Below are 27,812 nucleotides of genomic sequence, written 5' to 3'. Positions count from 1 at the left end.
GTCTTGTAGCCCACCACACCGTTGAACCCCCGATGCGCAACATGACACAGTAACTCTTGGCAATCAGCGGGAGAGAATATACAGGGTGGATAAATAAGCTGCTGCATCCACTTTTAATGATAACTGCGCATCAGCGCGGGAAACACTGTTTTAAACCTCAAGGCTAAAACTGCGATTGGACTGCTGGAAAACAGAAGCTTCACATAGGCGATTATATAATTAGTACAGCGGGTCTAAATTAGATAGTGGTGTGGTATTTTAATCAGAGGCCGAGAGTGAAAAACACCAACATGTCGGATCAGCAGATGGACACGGACGGGGACGTCTAAGTAAGGTGGCATAAAAGAGAGATGGGTGTCTGAAATAGTGTGACCCGAAGAAGATGAAGATGAAGATGGTGACACTTTAGGATGGGTTGTGGGGGGGAAAGGGGAGGGTGGTGAAGGCGTACCACACACTGCATCATTTAAGTACTGCCACTGATGTCACTTCCTAGGCATCATAATTGGTCATTGGTTAAGATAAAGCAGTGAAGAATGGTTAAATGAAAACGCTCACGCACACACAAACACACACACACACACTTCCCCAGGGAAGATATTGTAGCTTAAATGATTCAATGATTGAGACCTTAATTGCTCGGACTTCACATCCATCTCTCTCTCTCTCTCTCTCTCTCTCTCTCTCTCTCCTTCTCTCTCTCTCTCTCTCTCTCTCTGTCTGTCTCTCTCTCTCTCACACACACACACACAAACACACACATATACCCACCTGCGAGGAGGACAGCTCCCATTGAAGACTACGGCATCGCAAATTTCCCGCTCACCTATAAACAGTTGCACCTCTGCTGCCGCGCTCCCCATGTGGACCCTCCCTTACTGGACCGGACTGCTAAATGGGTTACCTCTGTCACCGGGAGTAGCCGAGATAAACGCACCGGGGGCGACGGGAGATCTCTTCCTATTCAGCCGCCGTTTGACCGATCAGTGCTCAAAGCTTTCACTGGGCATTATCTACTTATTGCAGCGGCGTTAATTGAATTTATATCGTGAGTTATCATTTTATAGGAGGCGACCGGCAGAAGCTGCAGTTCTTAAACCCAGACCCGTGGGTGGCAGGGTGGCGTCCGTCTGGGCGAGCTGATAGGACGAAGATCTGACACTCTATAGCCTACTGCTTCATCCCAACAGCACCACAAATTATCAAGATATGGCGATGACAAGTGAGATGTAGAAACCGGATGGGAGGCCATTCATGTCGGTGTGGGCTTCAGCTAAAACGGACACAATCTCCCATCACCGCCACCACCACCACCATCCTCCTCCTCACTTAACCAGTTGATATTTTTGAAATAACTATTTAGAAAGTGTGGAGCACATGATACACTGGTGAATCCCTGAGGCAGGTCCAACACACAGACTGAATGAGTCCATCTTTGGCTGTTGGACGGACTCCTCACGACCACAGGACGGATGCAAAAAGACTAAACACATCTTGGCCATTCAAAACCCCCTCAGCTTCTCCGCCAACGGTGTTCTAACCGAGCGGGGTGAATCTCACAGCGGGGGACCAGTCGTTTCACAGGCAGGTAGGCTATACCCTGTCTGTTAATTGGTGTTTCACCTCTGGGCTGATGTGTTAAAGGTGATAAAGGTGATTACTGCGACCGACCGCCCATGCGTCGGTCCCGCTGATGGCCGCAGCGCCGCGGCTGCACCTGTTGTGATCTGTGTGGATGTGCAGAGCGCACTTGTGCACGAGCGTGTGCGTGTGTATAAAAAGATCCCGACATATGTGTTGACAGAAAAAAAATAAAACAACGGAAGGCCACCTGACTATAAAATGATCCGTTGCATTTATATCCGATTCAACTGTTTCTGAAAAAATTCTTCCAGCTGCTTGTGCGCACGTCGGTGCGCGCGGCTTGGATTTGATCAGTATGATTAGGTGAAAATAGGGCCATGACACAGACACTATGAATGTAATTACAGTATAATTGTCTCAATACGCAGCGGGATGTAAAGCTTTCAATCACACTCTAAACATCATGCTTAGTGGCTTCATCGGTCGTTCTCCTGATCGTTCAGGCTGTAGCAGCTCACATACTGCTCTGACAAATGGAGACTTGCTGCAGTCTAAAGCCCAGTTGTATTCACTGGCATTGCCAGATGCTCTAAAATTCCACAGTTATAAAGGATGATGGTCAAATCTTTCACCTGTCTCACACACATTCATCATCTGATACCCTGGAGGAGACCCGCCTCTGGATGGAAACGTATAGAGGGTGTTAGAGTACGTGCGTGGTAATGGCCGGTGTGGGTGCGAGTTTTTGGCGGGGATAGTGCGCATGATATGTTGTTTTTTTTTTTTTTTTAATATTTTTTAAAATTCTTGCACACCCCGTTCTCGGTGCAAAAAGGGTGACATGTAGTGGCAGCTTGCAGCAGCAGCGGGCGGTGTGCGGGTCCAGCTGCTGCTTCCTCCGCTGCAGATGTGCGCAGCGTGCAGACCATCATGGGTGTCCGACTCCTTAGTGGGACTCTTTTAAGATCCTACACGCGTCCTTTCAGCCCCATTTACAGAAGATCAAGGGCGCACACGTTCACATCTCCACTGCTTGCGCTGGTGGTGTAGCCCCAAAGTAATTGAACTGGCACAGCAGCTGATGGCGGGGCCAGATACCAGAGTGTGTTGGATGATACAGGTTGACCTCCAGGAGAGGCAGCCCCAGGCCTCAAGATAGACGGCCCATTCAGCGCCTCTGTTGAAGCCCTGATGGTTAAGAGAGAGACAGCAGAGATCACAGCTGTGTGGAGTTTCTGTGTGGAGTTTCAGTTGGACACTAATAATGTGAAACTGAGCAGAAAAGCTGTTATCATTTGTGTGTTGGCTATAAACCAAATTAGAAGTCACTTTATAGGTGGTCACCTGTGGAAATAACACATGTCCTCCTTTGGTGCATCATGCTTTGTCTTCTAAATGACAAATCACAGAGGTGCAGTTTACCTTTATCTGACACTTCTGCCTCAGCTGATCAACTGTGGATTCTCATTATTTTGGCAGGCAGTGGAGGCTTTATCTTCATATTAAAAAAAAAAAAAGGTGTTGGGAATGAAGAGCCAAGTGATGTTTTAGTAGTTTGAAGTAAAAACAGAATAAGTTGTTGATTTATCTTGAAGCCTGCTTGGCCAGATAACAAATCACATCAGAGAGTCCTTGGATGAAGTTAAATCACACAGTTTTGCATGTTTTGATGGTTAATTGGTGGCTGCAGTATAACAACCTGTTTCCTTTGATCTGGTGGATGAGGCTTGATTCTGCTAATTCTGTTGTCTCGTCATTGCAGCCTGTTTGTGATGGCAGTGTTGTGCATGTGCTACTGGGAAAAAATACTGCTGTGACCCCCTCAGCTCTCTCCTGCCACTCTGCTAATGCATGTCTCTCCGTGGGGAACGGTGGGAGGTGAGGTAAAAACATGTTTCTCCTTTCATTTTTTGGCTCAGCCTCGGTTGCTCAGGTTGCTCCTTTGCCTTCATCCCAGCCTCTTCTCTCGGGTCTAAGCACGGATTCTTTCAGATCACCATGCTGCAGACTTGAAACAAGGCTCCCTGGGGTGCTGGTGACCCCACAGTTCAAACACTGTCAGTCAGCCCACTTTCATTTGCTCCTTTCATCCCCTTTGCCCCCTTTCTCTCCTGTCTGTCTCTCTATCTGTCTGTCCTTTTACCGCTTTTCTTCCTGCTGCTGTCCAGGCCGTGATGATTTTCAGATGGAGGTTTTCTCCTAAAGCTCGTCCTTGTCAGCTTTTATGTCCATCTCTGACAACACTCTGTGTTTTCATGAGTAGAGAAACCACATTCCAAAAATATAAGGGAGAAAAATAGCGAGTGAGTGAAAGAGAGGTCGAAAAAAGGGGAGAGAAGCAGTATGACTGAGTTTGATGTATGCGTGTCTGCTGGTTTTGCCATGAGTGAGTGGGTGTTTCTGTCAGGGGAACAATTGCAAGAGCAGATGGGCTGTTAAAATACATTGTCACGTTGACTTTATATCATATGTCTTATTAATTTCTCCACTAATTAAATAATTGCTGAATCCTGTTGATTAGAGGCTGCTATGGATTATATCTTTTTTGGGGGGGAAAAAACATTTATGTTTGGGAATCTTTTTTTATTTATTTTTTTGTATGTGTCTTCGTTGATTTCAGAATGTACATGCACACAATTCTCTTCCACCATGCAAAAGGGGAAAATAAGAAAGGTACAGCTTAGACGCATGCATGTTCCAAACAGATGGACCAAAACCTCTCTGGCTTGCTCAAATATACCAGTATGAATTTTAACATGCATATTCATTTTACTGTTTCATTTCTTATGCATGCAAACCTTTATCTAAACATATACACCCACATGTTAAGGGTCTGGTTATGCTAGTAAAGAACCCATTTTGTACATGTCTGCTGTGAATGGTCCTGCTAGGAGGTGGGGTGAAAAGTTGGCAATAACACAAGGAGGGAAATTGCAATATGACCCACATATTTAGAAAGTCTCTCCTGGAAGACATTCAAAGCATTGCACTAAGTTGTTCACATGAAAAGTGAAAATTGTGTCAGTAAAGAAAAATAAGAGCTAGAGAAAGAAGTACAAATCCTGGCTCCTTTCTCAGCTCAGCACAGCTGGCCACTCACAGCATGAATTGGGTGTGAATGTTCGATCATCAGCTTTGGGAAAGTTACAGAAATGGTCAGACACAGATCTCATAGTCCAACACCAGAATAATGTCAGTTTTCTGAACTCTTCAACCATCCTTCTAATCGATGTTTACCTTTAAAACCAATACAAAATGATACGTCTCTTATTGATACATCTTCTCAAGATGCCTGCGTGCCAATTTCAGATAATACGTCATGTTTCATCTGTCACTGTGAGAAACTAAAGAACAAGGAAGCTTGTGCCCTTTTGTGTTGTTAAGCAATCCTGATGCTGATCATGGGGAAATGTAGACTGAACAATCTTATATTTAATGTTGATGAAAATGTCAATTATATATTGAAATTCACATGTTGTAAACATATTAAGATAATATCATATAGTGAGACTATTTAATGTTGTTTAGCCATGTGACCATCAGTGACAATTATAAAAAAAAAACCTATTTACACAAGTCATGAAATTAGCAAACTGACTGGGCTCCGCTTACACAAAAGTTGCTGACACGTGTTCACATCATAGCACCGGCCACTAGAAGTTCATACCAGACCACAGAAATGTGGAATCAGAGCAATTTCCACCTTTACTAGCATCGCCACAGTGCTGTCCAATGCAGAAGGAGAAAGGAAATAGTGTGGAATAGGGTTTTACACATGAACCAGTGAGGTTTGAGAAGTGTCATGGTTTACAGAGAGTGATTGGCCACCTCAAGCTTGAGTACTGGCCTTAGTCTGACCACCCTTATGAAAAGGGTCTGCCACTGTTGTGGAGAGCTTCCTGCTTTACTCCCACAGACCTTTGAGATGCAGATGTAACATCACTTCATTTCCATCCCAAATAAGCTCTTCAAAAAGAGGCAATGCTCTAGGAACTATGTGATGCCAGACCAGCCTGTTTGATGGTCATGTCGTTCTCAAGTGATATACAAGAACAATCTTGATTACAAATCTCATTACAGACAAACAATATCTTCTCTGCTGCCTTATTTTTCTTTCATCCAGTTGTAAAATAAAAATATAGGCAAACAACATTTCATTCCCACCTTTTGTCTCCAACTAGTGTAAATTTGAGAACATTGGGATTTTTCGAGTAAAAGGAATCTATTCATGACCAGAAGTGAATTTCACACACCCGTGAATTGAAAACAGTTGGTGTGACAGCACCGTAAGGCTGTAGCAGCCAAACCCCTGAATACAATGTCTTCTTTCTTGTTTGTTCGAAACTCTGCTTTCTAATATGTGCAAGCAGGAGCCTACTTGGACAATCATTTTACAATGAGAAGTTAGTGGGTGTGTGTGTGTGTGTGTGTGCGTGCGTGCGTGTTTTTGCATGTTGTTGACTGAACACCTCTGTCCACAGCAGAACAGATACATGTTGCTGTGGTGACCTGAGTATCATTAATGTGCAATGGGACACCAGGAGCAGGTAGACTGAAGAATAAATTTCCTTAAAGCTCACAAATTATGAGCAGTCACACACCTTTTCGCAGACTCACTGCTTGCCATCCGTCTCTGTGTCTTTCACACCTGGTGTCCTCCACAGATCACCAGAGCAGACTTACACCTATCTTACAGCTCTTAACCTTTTACACTGTCATTGTCTCTATGCTCAGTCTGTGTCCTTTTCCTCCCTTGGTTCTAATTCCAAGGTCCACAGAGTATTGCGGTCTCAAATGACAGGTGAGGAAAAAAGGGTGCTTGTTTATACCTTCACTGTATATCCTGTGACAGAGACATCCCCAATTCTTTCTCTATCTCTCTTGTCTGGCAGCAGCCTGCTCAGAAAATGCTCCTGGGATATCTATCACTCTCTTCTCCTATCTTTCCTTACCTCAGTGCAGTTCAGGGTGTACTATTGGCAGGAATATCACATGAAGCGTATTGCCAAAGTACCAAACTATTACACTGGGAAAATCCTTCGGGGGGACAACCCTCATGAATCAAAGCAGAGAAATGCTCTGATCATATGACTGATGTCCTGACGAGCCCTGAGGTTTCTTGGTGCGGTGAGGGGGGGGGTGAGAGAGGGGGGGGGGGGGGGGGGGAGAGAGATCTGTCTGGTGGGACAGCAAGTCAAAAGAGTTGACAGAGGGGATTTAAGGTAATGATAGCAGGTCCTTTTCCTCTGTGGACCAAGAAGACTGAGCAAAGAACAAACAGGAAAGACAGTGAAAGAATGATTGCTGGATAATTTGTCATTATACTCTGATGGTATTTTTCAGAACAATAACAGTGGAATCTTTTTTGTGACTGCATTGAATTATAATGTGATTACATAATTTGTCGCTGCGATTCTGCCATGAGGAGACAGTGTTTCTTGCAGAATTGAGCATTAGCAGAGTGGAAGGAACAATATTCCCTCCACAGGAGCTTGTGTTTCTAAAAACAGCTCATGACCACAGTGGCATAGCCGAGGTCTGAACACAGATGCATACATTAAGACACACGTCTATCTTACCTCTAGTTTCTTTATGTGTATACATGTAAAGTTATTTAGACTGTGTCTGTGTGTGTGTGTGTGTGTGTGTGTGTGTGTGTGTGTGTGTGTGTGTCTGTGTCTGTGTGTGTGTGTGTGATTTTCAGGGAGAAGATGCCATTCCACCATGTGCGGGCGGGCTTGCTCTATCCAGACAACTACCTGAGCAACTCCCTGACGGAGGGCAGCGAAGCCTTCCAGCTCACCAGCATCTCCACAGAGGAGCTGGGAGGTGAGTGTGCTGACAGAGAGTGTGGGGAGGTGGAGGGTGCAGGGTAATGTGTGAGGTACTAGCAATTAATGTTTCACTACTGGAACAATGCAGTTACAACGCTCTAATTCTCCCGGGGAATGGTTTTTCCATTTAGCTATTTTGTCAGTGCTTGACTGGATGCATTGGTTTCCAATTATGGTGCTTAGGAAATAAAATCAGTGGCAGGACTCAGACTGAAACAGTGTCTGGCAAAAATCAAATGTAGGGCCAGGCCTGGATTGGAACACCAGCTTATTGATAGTCGTGCAGTGGTTCAATTTTTTAATTCATTTTGCAATAAATGTGATGCCATCAGAGCTGCCAAAGCTTATATGAAAAATTTTATAAATGTGGTAAATACAACTGCACTTTAAAAGTTTGAGGAAAAGTAAAACCGTGTGTTGTGCATGTAAACTCCACTGTAATGTGTTTTTTAATTGCAAGTTATATTTCATCCAAACATGTGGCATGTACCATGCACGTGCAATATGAAACTTAAATGTTAACATTTCACATGCTGAACCAGAGTTTTGCTTAAAGAGCCAAAATTTCATTTTTTATATGTCTAGCAGGCAAATTGTAAAGCACCCACAGGTTAGTTATAATTATTAAGAAGAGAAAACATATTCCAATAGTAAAATGGAAGCTCAGTCTGTCGTGAATGTAGCACGGCTGTGACTTTTCATACTACAGTATCATAATGTCAGTAATTCCTCCCCATGACAAAAACTGGTTATATAATCATATTGACACTGTCAGCACTTTTCCACTGCATACTGTTCCTGCTCAGCTCAACTCACTTCCATTCCTCCTTTTTGCTTTTCTAAAAATTATGGAAAGTACCTGATACCTTTCTGGTATCAGCTGCATCAAGATTCTAAGTGAGCTGAGCTGAGGCTCCACCAAAAGGTGACAAAACATTGCTACTGACTACTGATTGGTCACAGATAAGCATCGTCTTATTGTCTGAACCAAACTCTGGAATATTTCCAACTATTTTTTAAGTAGTCCTTTGTCACGCTGCCTTCAGATTCTTCTGAAAAATAAAGTCCTGTGACAAACAACCAAATCCTAAGAGTCAAGTATGATATTCCTTCTATTTCCTCCTTTTTCCTGTGTGTCGCATTGAATGTGATGTCACTACAGCTTCATGTGATTTTGGGATAATCAAAGAGTGCTACAATATTTGCTGTGAAAAAGAGAGCAGAGCAGAGTAGAGCTGAGCTCAGCCAGTACTATTCAGTTTAAAAGCACTATATAGTTGATTGATCATGTGTCATCCCACACGAGCCGACAAACACAACAAGTGTGGTGGAAGGTCAAGTTGACACCTCTGATGACTTTGAGGAAGAGCTAATTCTGAAAATAAAGCCTCTTCTGGTTCAAAAATGGTTCAATAATGAGTCAGATGTGAATCAAACATTTGCGGATTTAAATTGTGTCAGAAACCTGAACCAACAAGAAGTAGAAAAATTATTTGTTACACCACCACAACACTAACAAAAAGTGGTAGTTCAGGGATTGTCTGCATCTTTAGGTAATGAATAAGGATTTGAATCTTATAGTAAAGCGAGTGAACAAATCTTGCAGTCCTACATCAGTATACAGACTTTGTAGTTTAACTTTGATCCACAGTTTTTTCTCTGCATTGGAATCAGGGATTATTAGCTTCAGTATTACCGACAAATAACATGGTAGCTAAATTGGAAAATCACTCAGCTTGTTTTTTGTCCAAAAGTGGGCATTCAATTTATCCCAACATTTTTATCCCACATTATTACGAATGTATTATCACTGATGATCAGAAGAAGATCAAGGTAGTAAAAAACACCTTTCCTCTAAACTGGTTAAATTGACAAAAGGGAGATTTACTTGTATGCGGCCTGTTCAGTGAGGGACAGTTACAGTATGCGATGAACTGTCTTTGGTGGGAAAGAAACAGCTAATCCAGTCACAGAGTGAGGACAGAGAGCACGAGCGTGTGTTTCTGACTGAGGCTGTTTGTTCGTGTTTATACATGTGGCCTATTGTAGTTTGCTCGAATGAGCTTTGGTATGAAGTACTTTGTAGCATAAATCTTTTAATCCTGGGTCCCTTGCGAACAACACAAATCAGCCCAGTTCACTAAAACAGTTGCTTTAGTGTACTGAGAGCAGAGCTGCTGCAGTGACAGAAACGTCTCATCGCTGCGCCGCTTCTTCTCTGTTGTTTTGTTTGTCAAGGGCAGCGAGAAGGGTAAAGTAGTTTGAACCTGTGTAGAGCTATTAAGTGAATTTGGCCTCCAGACGTTGTGATGGAGCATTATAGGCCCTGCCAGCCACAGATCCACACAACCAATGGGATCCTTTGATGTGGACAAAAAATCCACGGTGTTTACTGACAGCATTTGAAAAGTCCTAATCCTGCTTCAGAGAGATACTGAGAGTTCTTCGAGGATCCTCAAAGATAGAAGGCTAGCTAATCACCCCTGTGTTCGTTCATAGCGAACCTGTTCCCTGGTTTTGAGGCATTTAATCAATCACAGTTAGAACACGCACAGTCCTGCTAGTTGGTTTTGTGGTACTCAGCACACACGCAGGACTTCATGCTCAAATAAACACAAACATAAACGCACAAACACACAAGCCTGGCTCAGTAATACATCAGGGACCAACTCGTTCGAACCCCATCGAAAATGTACTCTTCGATGTTGAGCTGCATACAAACACATTTTACTTTGGGAGGCCACACACTCACCCGCATTTCCAATCCCTCGCCTCTGATTCACACTTTATTTAGAGAGAGGGAACAGGAGGCAGCAGCGCTGTGCTTGAGTCTAGTTGTCAGCCTTAGGGGAATATTTACAGGCTTAGATGGGGTCTGCGACTGAACTTCGGCTCTCACGCAACTGACAGAGCAAAGACAGGCATAGGAGGCACATCTGAGGCGGCCCCTATTACACAGCGGAAGGAAGGAGCAGCATGTCAGGAGGAGAATATTAATGACATACGGACTGAGAGAGACAAAGCAAGATGAACTTCATGTAAAATTCATTGTTTAAGTTTGGAAAAGAATTAGTCTTGGGGAAATTGCAATTTGAATTCCATCATGCAGCAGGCAATTGCTCTTTTTGTTTTGATTGTGTTGCTCCTCTAAAGATTGTCACAAATGACACCCCAGCGATGTGTAGAGATCCACAGAAAAATTGGAGAAAACATGTTGAGTAAGAACTGTCCTGTCTCTGCTGTCGTAATCAAGTTGATAAATTTGTCCACTTCCTCTAAACCAAAGCTCCACCTCCCCCTTCCACCACCACTCTGATAGTACCGTCTGATTGACAGGTAATTAGCCGGAGATTGACCAGGGTATTTTGTTAGCTGGTCCTCGGAGGTTTGAGTAAGTCTGCTGCAGGAACAGATAGATGCCTCGTGCACTGTGTGTTTTTACTTACAGTTTCGAGTTAGAAGGGTTTTTTTTTTTACATAAAAAATGCTCTTGGCAGTGCTAGTGGTGATTGTGCTGTGTGGAAGGACTGGGTCAGGCCCCTCGGGGTTTGTAAAATGCAATAAGTACATAAAGGTAACACAAGGGAAGGGAGTGAGACTGAGAAAGGAGGAATGAGGAAGGGAAGAAGCGCAGGAGATCACCTTCACCTTGAATTGTCTGAGAGAACACACTTCCAGTTAATGGGAAAACCTGTTACCACCACAGGGAAGCACCTTTCAGCACCTGCTAAAATCTGTTAATCATTCACTTCATCTCACAAATTACTCCATTGCACTGACACCATCTGATGGCTCATTGTTGCAGTTTCGAATTACATTCTCTAAAGGAGTCGACACAATATTTTTTATAATTACAGTTTTTTAAAATCAAATTATTATTTTTCTTGACACATGGCTTTGTACTAAACAGGCAACCAACAGAAGACCTCTACACCTGCAGTGCTATGACAGAGAGGCTGGACCAAAATAGTGTGTTTAAGGTGTGAAAAATGAAAAGATCTGAAAGTAAAATCTGAAAGCAACACCAGATGACAGTTCTTTAGAAATGACTTCTTTAACACACAAGCAAACATTTAATCTTATGCTGATATAAAAGTAATGAAAGTAACCACCTCTGGGTTAGAGAAAGATTGTGGGAATATTTAAAAGCTTAACTGCAGTAAAAAAGACGGGATTCAAACTGTGGCTTCCAGTGTCAAAGTCATGTAACCACCCACCTCAACTTCTTCCCGTTTTTAGCACCATGACAACATCCCACTACTCCTTCCTTTGTTCCTGACAGACAATGATTGTTTACACAGCCTTAACATGAACAAGTAAACATGAGATATGTCATTTTAAAAGTGTGAACAAGTAGTAGTTCCTGTTACAATCTGTAGTGCAACAAGCAACAAAAGAAAGTTACAAGTCAGGATTACTGCACTTGAACAATGAAAATGTAAAGAAACCTCCCAATAATAGGGTCAATGCTGCAGAGACTGAAGCACAGCATGTTGAATACCGGGAATGAATGAAACAACGTGAAAAAAATAGGAAAACACATGCACACACAGGAAAGACTAGTGAGGTGACTCAGTCAGTTAAATCCCGGCCTTGGGTTTTAAAAGGTAATAAAAACAAAATGAATGGATCTGGTGTGATGAGACCCTGAACCTTTAAGAGAGGAAAATAACTGAAGTAGTTAAGGAGAGGTGAAAGACACATTCACATCTTACGCCAGACCAGCAAATCTTGTTTCAAACCAGAAACCTACAAGTCAGCACCGACATCATCCAAGGTCACACAGAAAATAAACAGACCATAGTCTGCCACCATAGTATAGTATTGGTCTATAGAATAAACACTCACAGAAAGGAAAGAAAGGGAGGGACAGCCACGCGATGATATATGTTGTGTGTTTTCTTCATGCAGAGATCCGTGAGGCGTTTCGTGTTTTGGATCGAGATGGGAATGGTTTCATCTCCAAACAGGAGCTGGGCATGGCAATGCGCTCCCTGGGTTACATGCCCAGTGAAGTGGAGCTGGCCATCATCATGCAGAGACTGGACATGGACGGTGAGGCACTACATAAGGACGCACACATGGGTGCATGGACAGAGACTGCAGAAACACACATGAACACAGAGTGAACGGCCTTATTTAAAGAGTGGGGCTGTTAAAATATGCCGCATTTGTGTTTGTTTACAGTTGTTTGGTCCATATTAAAACCTGATGTTAAAGCCTGAAGAAGAATATTTTCTTCAGGAGAAAGCAAGCCATATGAATATTTCTAGGTGTGGAATTTTTATGTGACGTAAATGAAAAACACTGCGAAATGATGCCCAAAGCGCAGAACTTAATGTCTATTCCATTTCCTTGAGTCCAAATAGGATTTTGTGTTATAACTTTCTTCAAAATGTTCCCCCCCAAAAATGTTTTGAAACTGCCGTAAGAGCAGCAGGTGTCCAATTGTCAAGAACAAATTCCCTCAGAGACAATAAAGAGAGAGTCTGTCTGCTCCTACTCCTTAAACTCCAGCTCTGCTTGTAAATTCACAGAGGACTGCAATTACTCCTAAACCGTCCCTGCATCACAAACAAGCTAGTCAATCTTTTAGCTGGGCCTTATCTGCCCGCTCCTGAATCCACAGCTTGCAGTAAATATCAAAGGTCAAAGCTAAAAGCCATAAGTAGTCCATGAGTACTCTGACCATCTGAGTGCTGCGCTGCTATTTGTTCTGAGGCGAGACAGTATCTGGCTTAAAATCCTCAACCTCTGACTTCTATCATCTCGATGTCACCGCTAATAAAGCCCGGAAAGTGGTCACCAGTACAATTGATTTAAGAATGTCAGCTTTTATCAGGGTGTCAGACAACCCGCTCAGTCCTTCAAATGATACATTTTTAATTAAATCCCCGCTTGAGGAATCTTAATCCGCTGATCTCTGGTATTATCTTCTTATCCTTTCTTCAGGGTTTCAGGCAAAATAGTCTTAAAATATAAGATAATATAATATTAATATTAGCTGAGAAACTGCAGTACTGACCTCTTTGATGCCAATAATACACCTCAATACAAAGTAGTGCTAAATGTTATCAATCTGTAATTGCCAAGACAATTATTAGTATTTTCTTTCAAAGAGCTATGCAATTTGGCACTCATTTATTGTACACATTGACTTGCATCCTTCAGGTCTACACAAATGTCACATTTGGTCACACAAAGACTCTCTAGCTTACACTTTCACAAGTAATTTGCATTACTTTTTTTTCCCCCAGTATACCAAATTAATACGAAATTGATTTCCACTTTAATTAGCACCAAATTACAAAGCTTTTTTGGAGGCAATGTCTTGGAAATCATTTAGAAATTACAGACCAATAAAATTTGTGTTATGCTGTCATAAAAACACAACTGAACTGAAATTTATTACGCACCACGTTTCTTAATACTGCAAAGAACAAACAAACAGAACATTAGATAATGCTATAAACTGGCAATATTGGCAATGTATAATAAAATGGGTCTATGCAGTTACTCAGTTTGTAAGATACGCTGTCATAGAGATGAATATTAATTCCACGGGACGCTGGCTGTTGATTGCAATCTCTAACAACATGCAGCAGTAGAATACATAATGTAAACTCTTACAAGTTATGGCCTTTGAATTTGAATTTGCCAAATGTTCTCTGAGTTGTCACAGAAATGAACACACACAGACGCACTTGCACAGGTGCACACACCTTATTTGATAGGTGAATTAGTGCTGATGATGCACGGGTGTTTGTCACGCATGAGGACACATCCATCTGTTGATCTATCCCAGGGCACTTTGCTTTGTTTCTGCACTCGAATAAACTTCAACATAAAATGAATTATTTAGCTCTGGTCTGCCAGCCTCCCTGTCTCAGTATCTGATTGTCTATTGTCCCGGTCTATCTCTCTGCCTTTTTGTGCGTGTGTGTGTGTGTGTGTGTGTGTGTGTGTGTCTACAGGGGACGGCCAGGTGGACTTTGAGGAGTTCATGACAATACTTGGGCCAAAACTGCTGTCGTCAGACAACAGAGAAGGATTCCTGGGCAACACCATTGACAACATCTTCTGGCAGGTGAGAGACAAATCTTCCTCCTCCCAGCTGGCGAACAGTCTGTTTCTCATCACTCACTCTCGTCATCATTTATCAGTTCCTTTACGGCTCTTCTTACTTACTCTGTTTCCCCTCTGACAGTGTATTTCAGCAGTCAGAGCAAGTCTTACATTCTTAGGAACAGCCCTCATTTCTGCAGGGACCCTGCACAGCCACACACCTACTTAAGTCAGAAAAAATGCCACACATACACACACATACACACACTCACATACCCCACCCTGCCTGCTTTTCCTGTTCTCTGACTTTTTTCTTCTGACTCGGGGCCTTGAAGAAAAAGAGACCTGCTGAGAATTAAGTGTTTCTCTCTGTGAGTGTGTGTATGTTTTTGGCTTTGGGTGTGTGTTTATCATTGTTACAGAAGGTATTACCATAATAAAGATTTCAAGGATGTTTCTCAGTACGTAAAAAGTGTGAGGTTGTGTGCTTTTCAAGTGTCCAAACTTGGCTCGGTGGTGATTAAGGCTGCAGCTCATCTACATGCTTTTGAACCTGCTTACTTTGTTTTTGAAAATTGCTCCAGACACAATTTTTTTTTCCTCCCAGAGTGTGTTTTACCTCTTAGGTAAGCCATGCGACAATGATGAAAAATGCAGAGTTTTGAGGGAGTGTATGTGTGCGTATGCATGTTTTTTTTTAAGTGTATAAGGGGATTGAGTGTGAAGACGGCTGGTTGGGCAGCATGACAGCTCTCAGGAAGCCGTTCTCTGCTTTCCCTGAGTCAAATGAGAGGAGAAACCATTTAAAGGGTGACTCACTGGAATGAGGAGGTGTATATGTGTGTGTGTGTGTGTGTGTGTGTGTGTGTGTGTGTGTGTGTGTGTGTGTGTGTGTGTGTGTGCGTGCGTGTGTGTGTGTGTGTGTGTTGTTTAGCCTAGATTTCATTGTGCATTCATTTTAGATAGTAAAACTGTCTATGCCATTTGCACATGAAAAAACAAAATAAATTGTTGTGGATTTTAACATCATAAAAATTTCTTTTGTAATGTCTGTGAAGTAGGACACCTTTTTTAAATGAGACACATTGCATCTGTGACAGGGAGATGGAGCCAGCTAGTGAGGCTAAGAAAGATGAGAGAATAGAGAGGCAAGCTGGACAATATGCAGGGAAGAGGAGGGTGTTGGGGATGCCCACATAAAGATACAGGAATATAAAGGAAAACCACAAAGGAGGAGAGTGGGAGAAAATGAAAGAAGAGGTGCATGAGACTGTGAATCATGAAGGTCGCAGACAGTGTGCGTCTCAGGAGAGATTTAAAATGTTCACCTCCCACAAAGAGAGAGACAGAATGAAAGAAAACAGGAAGAAAGCAAAAGGAAAGAAAATGAGATACGGAAGATGAGAGATGCAGGAGAGGTGAGAGGGAAATGAAGATGGGAAGAGAGAGGAGGATGGTGTGGAGGAAGAGGGAAGTGTGTCTCTGAGAACTGTGAGAGCGTGTGTTTGTTTGTGTGTATCTGTTTATATTTCTCAAACCTCAGAGGGAGGCAGGAAGAGAGGGAGAGTCATTGTGTTAAAACGAGGAAGATGGAAGAGCCAAATCACTGTGGGCCGTAATGACTCAGTTCATATACTATCCTCATACAGTATGATGTATGTATTATGATTATCTTCACTGGGGAGACTGGTCTTAGTATGTTGTGTGTGCAATTTCATTTCCCCCATGTGCATCTGTGTTTGTCTTGAATATATTTTGTGTGCCCTGTTTGACTCTGTTTATTCTTAAAATGTCTGAGAAGCACTTCTTATTTTCTGTTTATTTCAAACCATAACCTCAGGCTGTTTCAGAGATCTGCTTTGAAAAATTCCTGACTTATGTTATAGCACCACATTTCTGCTAATAGTAAATTAGATTTAAAAAAGGAAGCAACCAGTCTTCCGTAGCAAATTAGGGTGCCTAAAGATTCATTTTCATCTGCAGTAAAAACCACCATATTTAAACCTATTATCTCAACAGTGTTTATGACTGTCTACAAGAAAAATGTTTGTGCTGTGCGAGTGCAGGAGAGGGGTCTGTAGAATCTTCTCATGCTTTTACAAGAGCTGAAAAATGTTGTAGACAGCGACAGCCTTACATCACAGACATTTACCAGACTCTATTGTCTTATTAATTTCTCCTGCGTAAACAAGCAGCAGTTTTAGGGTTCTTGCTCAAGGGCACTTGACACAACATGTAGACAGGAGAAACTGAATCTACCATAGCATTAATGTTCAACCACACGTTGAAGTTTTATAGGGGTTATGTCACCGAGACAAAATCACTTACTTGCTGATGTGCTGCTTTGCCCAGAAGTGGAAAATCTTTTCCAAAAATTTGTGTTTTTGGAATATTGTTTGGTCTTATGACCTTGACTAATGGCTTTCCGTTACTCTAACCACGCTACCTCATTGCCGTAACCATATTTACCTTAAGTTGTTAGCTACTAAAACTTCCAGCTGGTACACACTACTATACACAGTCCACCACCTTTGTCTGCAACCAGATGCTTCTGTCCTATTCGCTCATTCACCATATACACTGATTAGCCATAACATTATGACCTCTGCTACCTCGATCCCCTCCCATATTGAGTAGGTCCCATTCTGCTGCCCCCTCAGACCTCTGAAGCTATGCTGCGGCACCAAAGCATCAGTAACTGATATTTGAAGTCCTGTAAGTTGCGAGGTGGGGCCTCAATGGATCAGACTATTTTTTTTCCAGCACATCAGATGCTTGATTGGATTAAGAACTGGAGAAATTGGAGACCAAGCCTGAAACCATGTTTGCAGTGTGCCAGGGTGAATTATCCTGATCAAAGAGGCCAATACTGTTTGAGGGGTGTACTTGGTCAGCAGCAATGTTTAGGTATGTGTGAGTGTAACAGCCATGTGCTTGGCAACACATAACGGTAATTTTCTGTAATCTGCAAAACTAGTAGGAAAACATTGTGGATTTGTAGTTTGCATACATAGAATTATACACTCGACCTTTGGAAGAGTAAATGTAGTCGACTATCCAGTAGATAGTGTGTGATTTTAGACACAGTCTGCTTCTTGGCCATATGCAATGATTTCCTGGAGTGTCCACTGGTTGGCACCATGGGGTTGCCAGGCAACCAGTCACAGAATACCCGCCCCCCCAAGAAGAAATTTAATTTTCTCGCTTTTTTTTCCTGGACTAAACTTAATGCGGTTTCCCAGTTTCCTTTCTTTATGCTAAGGTAATGTGGTAATGTGTCCTTCTGCTGGTTAAGCTTTACACTGAACGGGTATATAATATCAGAGCTATATCAAGTTCCAGTTAAAAACAAATGTTTCTACTATTAACTTCCCGTTTTGCAACTTCAAAGCATCCTGGCAAAGTGAATGGTTACTGCACATATTAGTGCACACATTATCCCTGGTCTGAGTCCAGCTGATGACCCCTGTTGCCTGTCTCTCTCCCCATGTTTCCTGTCTGTCTCTCCGCTGACTTTGGGCAAGAGAAAGCAAAAATGTCAAAAATAAATACATATCTAAAAGTAGAATTGCTGTCTTGCAGTTGTATGTCTCTGCCAACAGTCAAGTTGCATCTTACATACAGGTCCATCCAGACTCATATTCTAATCAATTCATACTGTACATATGGACGTTTCTGACAGTGTAAGGAGATATTGTGTTCGTGAGAATGGGACAAAGAGCAACCCAAACACATAATGGCCCATGGCCTCGGCTGTCGTTAATGTGGACAGTGTGGTCAGTCGTTATCACATGCATCTCCCGAGACAGTTTACACTGGTTATACTAATGCCCAGTTAAACCAAATATAGAATATTTGGTAAAATAATTTCTGTGTCTGTGTGTCATAATACCTGATACTTATTTTTTGGTGGTTTCAACCAAATTAAAGCATTATAAGTGCAATTATTTGAATAGTGGTGTATGAATGGAAAATGTTTCTTCAAATCAATATAAATCTGATTTGTAGTTGGCTTTAGCATCAGCTGGTTCTCTGTTAAAAATAACCTGAAGTGTGTGTATTTGTGTACATACAGGGTGCATGTCCACAGCTCTGTGTATGCATTTTCTTTGACAGCACTGTTGCAAGACAGAAAAATAGTAGGAAAACAGCGCAGAACAAAAGACACAATGTCAGTTGGTTGGACCTTTTAGAGAAGGGTCAAAGACAAGGCAGGTGGACGACTGATGGAACAAGCCTCTACTGTATCAGGGCAGGCAGGATTAGCTGGGAAGGACAGGGTGTAAGCACCTGTTTCCTTGATTGATGTGTCCTAGCTCCGTCTGTGTGTCGCCGGTCAGTGCTTATGATCCCCTGCTGTTTTCCTGTCACGCGCACACTCGCATGCACACACATACACATACATCCCATCACATGTTCATTCAGTGAAAGACAAAATGCCCAGCAGACTAGCTCTCAAGTCTCCCCTGTTCATTACTGTGTATGTGTGTGTGTGTGTGTGGAAGTCGAGGTCCTTCAGAGACCGAGCCAGAGGAGAAATCACTCTGTTAGTTAGTAACAGGTAGCAGCTCCACTATGAGTTCCCCCCATCAGACAGACAAGAACATTGTATATTCTCCGTGTTCCTACCCTGAGCTGTCATGTTGTCTGTCCTGCGGCTGCAGTCCAAAGACTTATTCCTCAGTTGCCCTCCATCTTTTCACAGCTGAGACATTTTTGGCAAAAAGGAAAGCTGAAATCTCAGGCCCTGACACTCCCTGTTTTACTGCCCTGGAGTGACACACAAGGTTAAAAATTTTAAGTATTATTACGTGTACAACAGAAGAATTTGCTATTCAGAACGTATGATGCTGTATTTTTTAATCTTGTTGGTCGTGTTGGACCAACCTTCCACCTTCTGTTGTCGCTATAGAATCTTTGGTCTTCGATGAAGCCCCAGAGTGAAAATGAACCCTTTCAGAGAAAAATCAAAGGTTGTTTTAGTTCAAGCTAAGTTTGGCAATTTTTGAATAACATTGATCACATTTTCCTTTGTTGTTCTCTTTTACTTTAGCTGCCAGAATGATTATCTGCAGGATTTTGTGTTGATCTGTGTATGCAAGCAAGAAGGATAATAGGCAGAGATGGAAAACCGGACAGAGACTGAGCAATTTAATGAGTGTGTTTGTCTTTGTATGTGTGAAGTCATTCTTCTGTTTACTGCACTGTTCCAGGTTGGCTATTAATGTTGCTTTTGTGTTTATTTGTTGTTTTGGTCTTGTGTGTATGTTTGTGCTCATCCACATGCGTGTTTCCTAATTACATAGTAAATCTAGAATGGTTGGAATGGAGTGAAATCAATATGCATTTGCAGACCATTTTTCCTGCACATCAATGCACACAGAAGCAGACGTGCAACATAAATATAGATCTGAGTCATCCAGGTCTAACGCATCTTTAAAATGTGTTTCATACAGTACATTATATATGTATGCAAGCTGGAAGATGATATCACACTTTTCTATAAATGCAATAATGTCTGAGTGTGTTATTGGAAAATCTTATATATAAAACAATTTTCATATGTATTCATCAGTATTGTCACAATCAGTTACTTATGAACAATAATAAATGCATTTGCCACAATGTAATAAAACTCTGGTTAAAGCAATAGTTTTGCTATGCTTAGCCTAAAAACTGTAAAGTGGTCAAACGGCCAGCGAGACTCTGTGCAAAGGCTAAGAACGATCTACCAGCACCTGTGATGTAGTCATATTTTTGTAGTCTTGAGATGTGACATGTTGTATTAGTTCTTGTCTGCCAATCTCTAGATGACATCAAAACTCCAGATAAACTCTAACCGACAAACCAACCAACCGACAAGCAAACTAACAAACAAAAAAACAGTTCCACAAAACCTTTGATTAAATAACAACTTGACATTTTACCACTACTTTACCGCTCCATCCATCAGTGATCTGTTTCCTTCACCGTCTTTGTTCCTAAACTAAGCAATTGTAACTGGGGTAGATTCATATTTTACAGAGAAATATGAGACTTGCATCAATCTTCAACTCTGAACAAGAAAGCGGATTGGTGTGTTTCCTTTAAGGAATGTGTAAGCTAGAAGTTCTGTATGTCCAGGCATTCAATGTCAAGTTTTAATTATTAATGGCGACATTTTGGAGAGTATAGCTATTGCAAGTTGATACCCAGTTGTACTAATAACCGAGTCTCTAACCTCTCATTAGCTTGTATACAGTATGTTACCGGAGGTAAACAATACCTATTGTTTCACGAAGGGTGGTTGAGCGTGAAAGATGCTGTTTTCAGCATTTACTGTGGCAGGCAAGGCAGGAAGGCACAAGGACTATCCTCCTGTTAAAATGAGCATCTCTTCTTCACTATCACAACTCTTTTACGTCTCTATCTGCCACCATTGCCTGCCAGTTCTGTTTTCTCCATCTGTGTCTCCCACTACTTCCTTCGTCTCAGTTTTCTGACCTCACCATGCTTTCCGATTTTCTCATCTCACAGTATCTCTCTTCCTCTATGCATCCCCCCCTCCCCTCTTTTCCTTATCTGGCTCAGTAGTTGTGCTAAACCAAGTGAAGTCTGTACGTGAAGCTAAGTGGGCTAAATAATCTTGACACATATATCCTCTATATTTGTGGATTTGCCTCTGTAGATTGTAGTGGTCATATGCAGGGAGGCAGGAAGTAAATGTCTTTAGATTTAAAGTGAGTCCTCTAAACCCAAACATGCACACACAGCTGACAATACAGGCACTTCTAATTAAGTAAATGTGCAATAATTGTAATTTTAATTGAAACATCGATTAAACAATGTGTGCTTGCAAACATTTTTTTCACACATGTTAATGTGCTTACACACAAGTGTGAATACTAATTAAGGCAACCGAAAATAGCAGCACTGATCCACAGACACACTACCTGCAATACTACAATACCTGTACGTGACACATTTAGGAAGTAATACACAAACTCATTCATGTCATCAGATCTCTGTGCATTTCATTCCTCATTCTTATCCTCTATGTTTGTCTTCCCTCTTGAAGACAATTTGTGGATGACTGTGTCTCTGCATTGATCGCTGTGTGCCCCTGCAGTTTGACATGCAGCAGCTGTCTCTAGATGAGCTGAAGCAGGTGCTGTTCCACGCCTTCCGGGACCACCTGACAATGAAGGACATAGAGAACATCATCATCACAGAGGAAGAGAGCCTCAATGAAACCTCAGGGAACTGCCCTGAGTATGAAGGAGGTGAGGAAGCTGTTCTCATGGAAACTTTGCTCCACACTGAAGAACTAACTTTGTACTGTAATTCATATGATGCAGTACTTTACAAAGACAGTCATCTGACATTTAATACACTTATTGTTATGCACTTTTTGCTGACACTTAGATGTAAGTACTGAAACTATTCTTATTTCTGTGTGCTATGTATGAACCTAGAAGCAATTGGCTTGGCTTGACATGAAGGCAGGCCTAAAGAAATATTTACAGATCTCTAAATTACTGCCTGTTTGTTCAGCAGTTCAAATAGACCTCGTATTGACTCGATCCAATTTTCCAATTTTGACAATCAACCAATCACAGCTTGGAAGATTGGACGTCATCCTCTCACTTTGCTTGCTTGGCACATCAAAAAAAAAAAAGGTCAAAACCAAAACAAAGTTGGGTGAGATTTACTCAGCTAGAATCCCCTCAGCTAGAATCCTATTGAGCAGAGGCTGTTCTTTGGGGGGAGGGGGGATGAGGGAGGTGCATGGCCACTTCTGACTAAAATCTGGCCACTACACACAGCCCTCTGGGTTAGGGTTAACCCTATGGCACTGTCATTAAGGTTAATTAATAATTAAGGCTTTTTCAGGGGTGGTGACAGTGCTGCTGCTTCACAGCTAGAGGGTTATTGGTTCAAATCCACTGGGCAGCTGTTGCCTTTTTGTGTGGTACTCCAGCTTCCTCGCAAGATCAATTAGGATAACTATTGACTCTAAATTGCCTGTGAGTGTGAACATAAATATGAGTATTTCTATGTGTGGCCCTGTGGTAGACCTGCCAACCTGTCCTGTCTCATCCAATGACAGCAGGGATGGCTGGATTTCTGTTTGTGTACTTGTTACCGAATGCATGAGGTTTGGAAGCTCTTTCCCTCATCTTGGAGTATTCATTTGTTTTTCACTTTTCAGATTCTTTATTTTTGTTGAATTGTGTTTCAAAACTTGGAACTGGAACTGGAGGGGTCCTGTTAAAGCCTCAAGACCCAGACTTATTAAACAGCACCGCCAGCAGTGCAGAGACATTCATTTCTAAAATGTTGCAGAATATTTCCACAATTACTGTTTGACTATTAACTTTTGGAGTGAGTTTTTTTGTACTTTCATAATGAAGGCTACCTTAAGTGTTTGGCCTGATCACAGCAGAGCAGGGTGGATTGATTTAATGCTAGTGCTACCGTAAGCGGCATATTTTAGCTTTTAGCCTCCTTTGTCACATAGTTATACAACAGTTATCAGAGTGGTATTGATTCTCTCATCTAAGTATCAGCATCAAAGCAAATATCAAAAGGTATAATTATAGTTGAACAATTCACAAATCCATTGCTGCCACCAGCAACACAGTGTCAGCAGAAAACTTGTTCTAAAGTTTTTGTTCAGTTAGAATAAATTGGAAAACACAAAGTGTAGTGTTGAGGGCATAACATGACGTTTTTTTATAATATGCACAAAATGAAAATGAAATTAAGTCTGCCTTGTCAAAATTCAACGTTCTGAATCTACTGCTACAGTAGAATATCCAACATCAAAGCTTTAATGTTATGACTTCATCCTGCGACAAAGGCCAATAATGTTGAGTCATATTCAGGAAAACTGTTGAAATATTTAAATAATATAACCTGTTTATCTTAAGGTCATGGATTAGATCATCGAGATCATTGCTACTATTCCAGTGGTCTAGTTAAGCACAAAAAGCAGTTTTCTTGAGACCAGACACTGTTGCTTTAGGGTTGAAAGGGAAACAAATAACCTAAATCAAACCCTGTGTTAGTTATGAGACAGAACTAGAAATCGCATTTACTCTGTGAAGCAGCCACCAAGTCATGCTATAAAAAAGCTAAAGATGGATCAAACACACTAAATTAGAATAGTCTTAATGAATCAATTGGGTACGGGCTTACAGTCTCGGGGAGTCCTAAAAAGAGACAGCTTGGAGGAAAAGGGCAAAGTTAGCAGAGAAGGGGCAGTGAAGGAAGAGATAAGAGGCTAAAGAAGGGATCAGGAAACTGCTGGCTTTGCGTTCTTTTCCACAAAGTTTCAAATGTTGTGGCTTGAAGGAAGGGCATGTCACGAAGTTAGGGAGAGGAAAAGTAAAGTGTAAAGATGTAGAAAGAGGAGGAGCAGATAAAGGGTAAAAGAAGTGATGTAGATGTGTAAAGCCAATTTTGTAATGACAGCTGTATATCTCCCCATATTTAACCATGTTTCCACAACTTCAACTTCCCTCTTTTATGCCTGCTTCATTCCCTTCTTCTTCCCATCCTTTGGGACTTCAGTGCTTCTCATAATTCCTCTTAGATCCAAGACTCAGAGCGCTGACTTGATTTATTGATGCACTGTGTGATTTTAACAAAGTGAGACAAGGGGGCTGACAGAGAGGAAACTTTTGGTTGTTGCTCCTACTTCAAGGCCTGTTGGAGGACACATCTGTCTCTTCTCCTCGTTCTCTTCCCCTCTCCAGAGAATATGTCTTTGGAGGGGGGAAAAAAAGCTTTTTAGCCCAAACAGACAGCAGAACATAAGTTTCACCTCACTCCTCTTGACTTTGTTTTTGGTGTCGCACAGTGAGTATTAGAGCCAGTCTGTGCCGCTCATGTACTCATCAATTTTAAATTGGAGACATTTCCACCGTTGATCTGGGTCACAGAAATAAATTGCAAAACATGACAACTAGAAGTATTAGCTCAAAGGTATTTGCTTGGGTCAGTGAACAAAGGTGCACATTGAAAAACAGGTTGAATTCATGCACTATAGATGATTCTGAATTTTTAATGCAGCCACATCAGGTCTTAGGCTTATGGTAATGCCTGTAAAGTTTATTAATCTTTCTGCAGAATTTGAACTAGAACATTTTTGTCCAGATGAGGATGAGTTCATTTTTGATCTCACGAACACTCTTTGTGACAAAGTACTTTAAACTCAAAGGTCGATTTGCACTCACTTTCATTGTGTTGATGGAGGTGGTTCAGGGGTCATTATACGGTGTTCTGTTAAGGTTCATGTCTCATTTAAAATCTTGTTGAAATATGGTAATTACAGTCCAAAAACACAGTATGTTGTGTGCCTCGCTACACTGACTATGTTGAGGTAAGAATGGTAGTAATGTTATAGTATTACAACCCTTTAACACACACAATTTCCCATAAGCCCTAGTAGTTTGCAGGCTAAACATCAAAACTTAACATAAGATGGGAAACGAATGACTCAGAAGCGTTTTCAGAGAAAACACTTTAAAAAATTACTTTAAAAGAGGGTGTTTAATGACTTTGGACAAAACAATGTTACGATGACTAAGGCCAATTCCTGTGCTCCTGTGCTTGCAGTTTTTTCATGGTAGCTGTTGGTTTGTCTCTGTGATTGTTGTTTACCTTTATCTTGTAGCAACTGCTGTAAGAGAAACGCTTTCCTTAATAGAAAATGGAACGTAACCTATAGAAACCACCTAAATGTTTTCACAAAATTCAATGCCAGAAAAAGTTTAATTAGAAATTTGCAATTACAGAAGGGTACTTCCTCCCTTTCCCGATATATAAGCACTGTCTTACACTATGTGTCCAGTGGCAGCCAGTGCTCAGGTAAAGATGGAGCAAAAAGAATTTGTATTATGCATTCAGTCACATACCAAGAGGCTGCTGGGAAACTTGGGGCCACACCTCTAGCCAAATGTGGTAGGTGCTCATGAATAATGCAAATCTTATGCAAATGGGCCCTTAAACAACCTGCTGGGGATACAGGGTAATCTTAAGATAGATGGATTTAGAGAAATCTGCACAGCTTTTGGTCAAAAGTTTTCATAAATTTGCAAAATGCATTCAGGGGAAAGGAAAACTAGTCAAAGGACCATAATTCCAGCTTTTAGTTTTTTGCTTTAAACCTAATTAGTTGACCAGTAAATGACCAGTAAATTGGGAATAAAGAACTATTATATAAACTTGTGTTAACAGAATCATACTCTTGTCCCTCATTCCTTGCTCTTCTCTTCCTCTCCTCTCAGTCCATCCTAAGAAGAAGAATCGGCAGACATGTGTCAGGAAAAGTCTGATCTGCGCCTTTGCTATGGCTTTCATCATCAGTGTCATGCTTATCGCGGCCAATCAGATGCTGCGGAACGGCATGGAGTAACCAATTGCACTGTGAGTACGGGGAGTGGACAAAAACAGCCATGACCTCACATCTCGTCTTTGCAGCCAAAGCTGGACCAGCCACAACCCAAGCACTTCTCTAATCAATCAGTTGAGTTCCTTCGTTTGTTTGTTGTTTGTTTTAGTTGATTTTAGAGGCAGACAGCGTGAGTGTAATAAAGAGATATATTTGTTTCGCATATAAGATGTCACCACGGACTTGTAGGTCATAATTATGACCTCCCTAAGGAACCTGAACAGGAGAGGGATTGTGTTTTATACAAATTGTAAGAATAAACGGTTTTATGTTGCTGTTTTCAAGACCAAGACCACCCTTTAAACTTGATTTTCTAATTACTGAAAATGTTTATCAGGTGCTTTGAGCCATTTCTAATTTAAAAAACAAACAATAGATATTATGGACAACAGCCTATTTACCCCAGAAAAGTCGTGTTGAATGTGAACAGAGTGAATGTGAGCACTGAATGGGCACAGTATTTAAATACATACAGTAAATCCTTAATATCTCATGCATGTATATTTCTGTATAAACATGACACAGTTTGTGAAACATCCACATCCTCAGTCCAGTAATCTTGGGGCACATTAAATCTTTATGTGTCTGCAATGAGCACAACTCGATACTCAGTGAGGGACCACTTGAGAATCACCACTGTCCGACCATCTTCACTCTTCAGTCTTCTGACTGGTCATTCAACATCAACATTTGAGTGGGTGTATATAAGACATTAAATCTAGACATAGAGACATGTACCAGACATCAAATCTATATAATGACTATGGACAGTTGGTTTTTGGTTAACCATATGACCAGGCTGGGACAACATATTTTTAGTTCTGTTATATTTTATTTCTCAGGAGAAATGCATCTCATTGTAAAACTGCAAAACTGGCAGTATGTACACTGCCATACCAAATATATATATATATATATATATATATATATATATATATATATATATATATATATATATATATATATATATATATATATATATATATATATATATAGTACTATTAAGCTTGTGTAATGTTTTATTCCTCTCAACATTAGAATGTATGAAAAGCAGAAACTTGACAGATATATCAGGGCTACACAGTAGAGCTGTGACAAACTGTTGGTACAGCAGTTTTCTTGGAAAATGTTGCAGTCTAGTGGTTCAAATGAGAACTGCAGCTAAACGCTTCAACCACCATGTTTACAAGGTGTTCACAGGTAAAGAGCAGTAGCACTGAATTTGTGTGTTGTCTCAATGTCAACAGGACACTTTGGTCTGACATTTACTGTTTTTAACAGAAAAACCAAGATTTTTTATTTTTTTTTCCACATCCCATAATGTGCTGTCGCACCTGTGTGCAGCTCACGATTTGATGAGACTGGAGGCGTTTGCTGCAGTACCTGTGGTTGTTTCTGGGGTCATAGCTATGTTTTATGGTTCAAACCTGATAGCACTTCAATTTTATAAAGCTTGCTGGGGTGGAAGAGTTGGAAAAGGCCTTGTAGGAGTTTACAATCATCCTCGTCCTCTGCTTTAGTGGAGCCACCCAAGGTTGAAAATCCCAATGACACCACAGATTACGTTTGAGAATGAAAACATTTTTATGTGGGTGTAGGGCTGGGTGATAAAAACATGACTATGTTATCTACTGTTGCTAGAACTTTGAAAAAATTGTTTTCCAAAATTGTCTTTGGAAACAAAGGATTCAAATAATCAGTGGAACACATTTTGTTACAGTGGACACCATGTCGAGTATTTGCATGTGATTTCTTTGTGATATCAAGATATATTGTGACAGTATTTAACAATTAGCTCAACCGAATCACCCAGTCCTACTGTACATGCATATTTTTTGAAAGCTATTTTTTGGTGTTCATTACTAGTTATTGCAACAATTTTCTCCATAACA

The 27,812-nt window shown here is 41.2% G+C and overlaps 1 protein-coding gene across 2 annotated transcripts; it reads left to right on the top strand.

Annotated features, from left to right (window-relative positions):
* Nucleotides 1-561: 561 nt before the first annotated feature.
* caln2 (calneuron 2) lies at nt 562-25,979 on the top strand. Of its 2 annotated transcripts, none has more exons than XM_067492486.1 (6): nt 562-1,588; nt 7,293-7,413; nt 12,330-12,473; nt 14,393-14,505; nt 21,592-21,745; nt 25,757-25,979. In XM_067492486.1, exons 2-6 carry the CDS (start codon nt 7,296-7,298, stop codon nt 25,882-25,884), a joined length of 657 nt encoding a protein of 218 aa, XP_067348587.1. In that variant the 5' UTR covers nt 562-1,588; nt 7,293-7,295; the 3' UTR covers nt 25,885-25,979. The 2 variants fall into 2 exon arrangements, with proteins under 2 accessions (XP_067348587.1, XP_067348586.1); XM_067492485.1 differs by having other exon boundaries at nt 567-1,588; nt 7,289-7,413.
* The last annotated feature ends 1,833 nt before the right edge of the window (nt 25,980-27,812 follow it).

This window comes from Channa argus, chromosome 22, assembly GCF_033026475.1.
Source record: "Channa argus isolate prfri chromosome 22, Channa argus male v1.0, whole genome shotgun sequence".
In the NCBI taxonomy this organism is placed as follows: domain Eukaryota; kingdom Metazoa; phylum Chordata; class Actinopteri; order Anabantiformes; family Channidae; genus Channa; species Channa argus.
The sequence above is the reverse complement of the archived record's forward strand: the minus strand, read 5'-3'. Positions and strand labels throughout refer to the sequence as shown.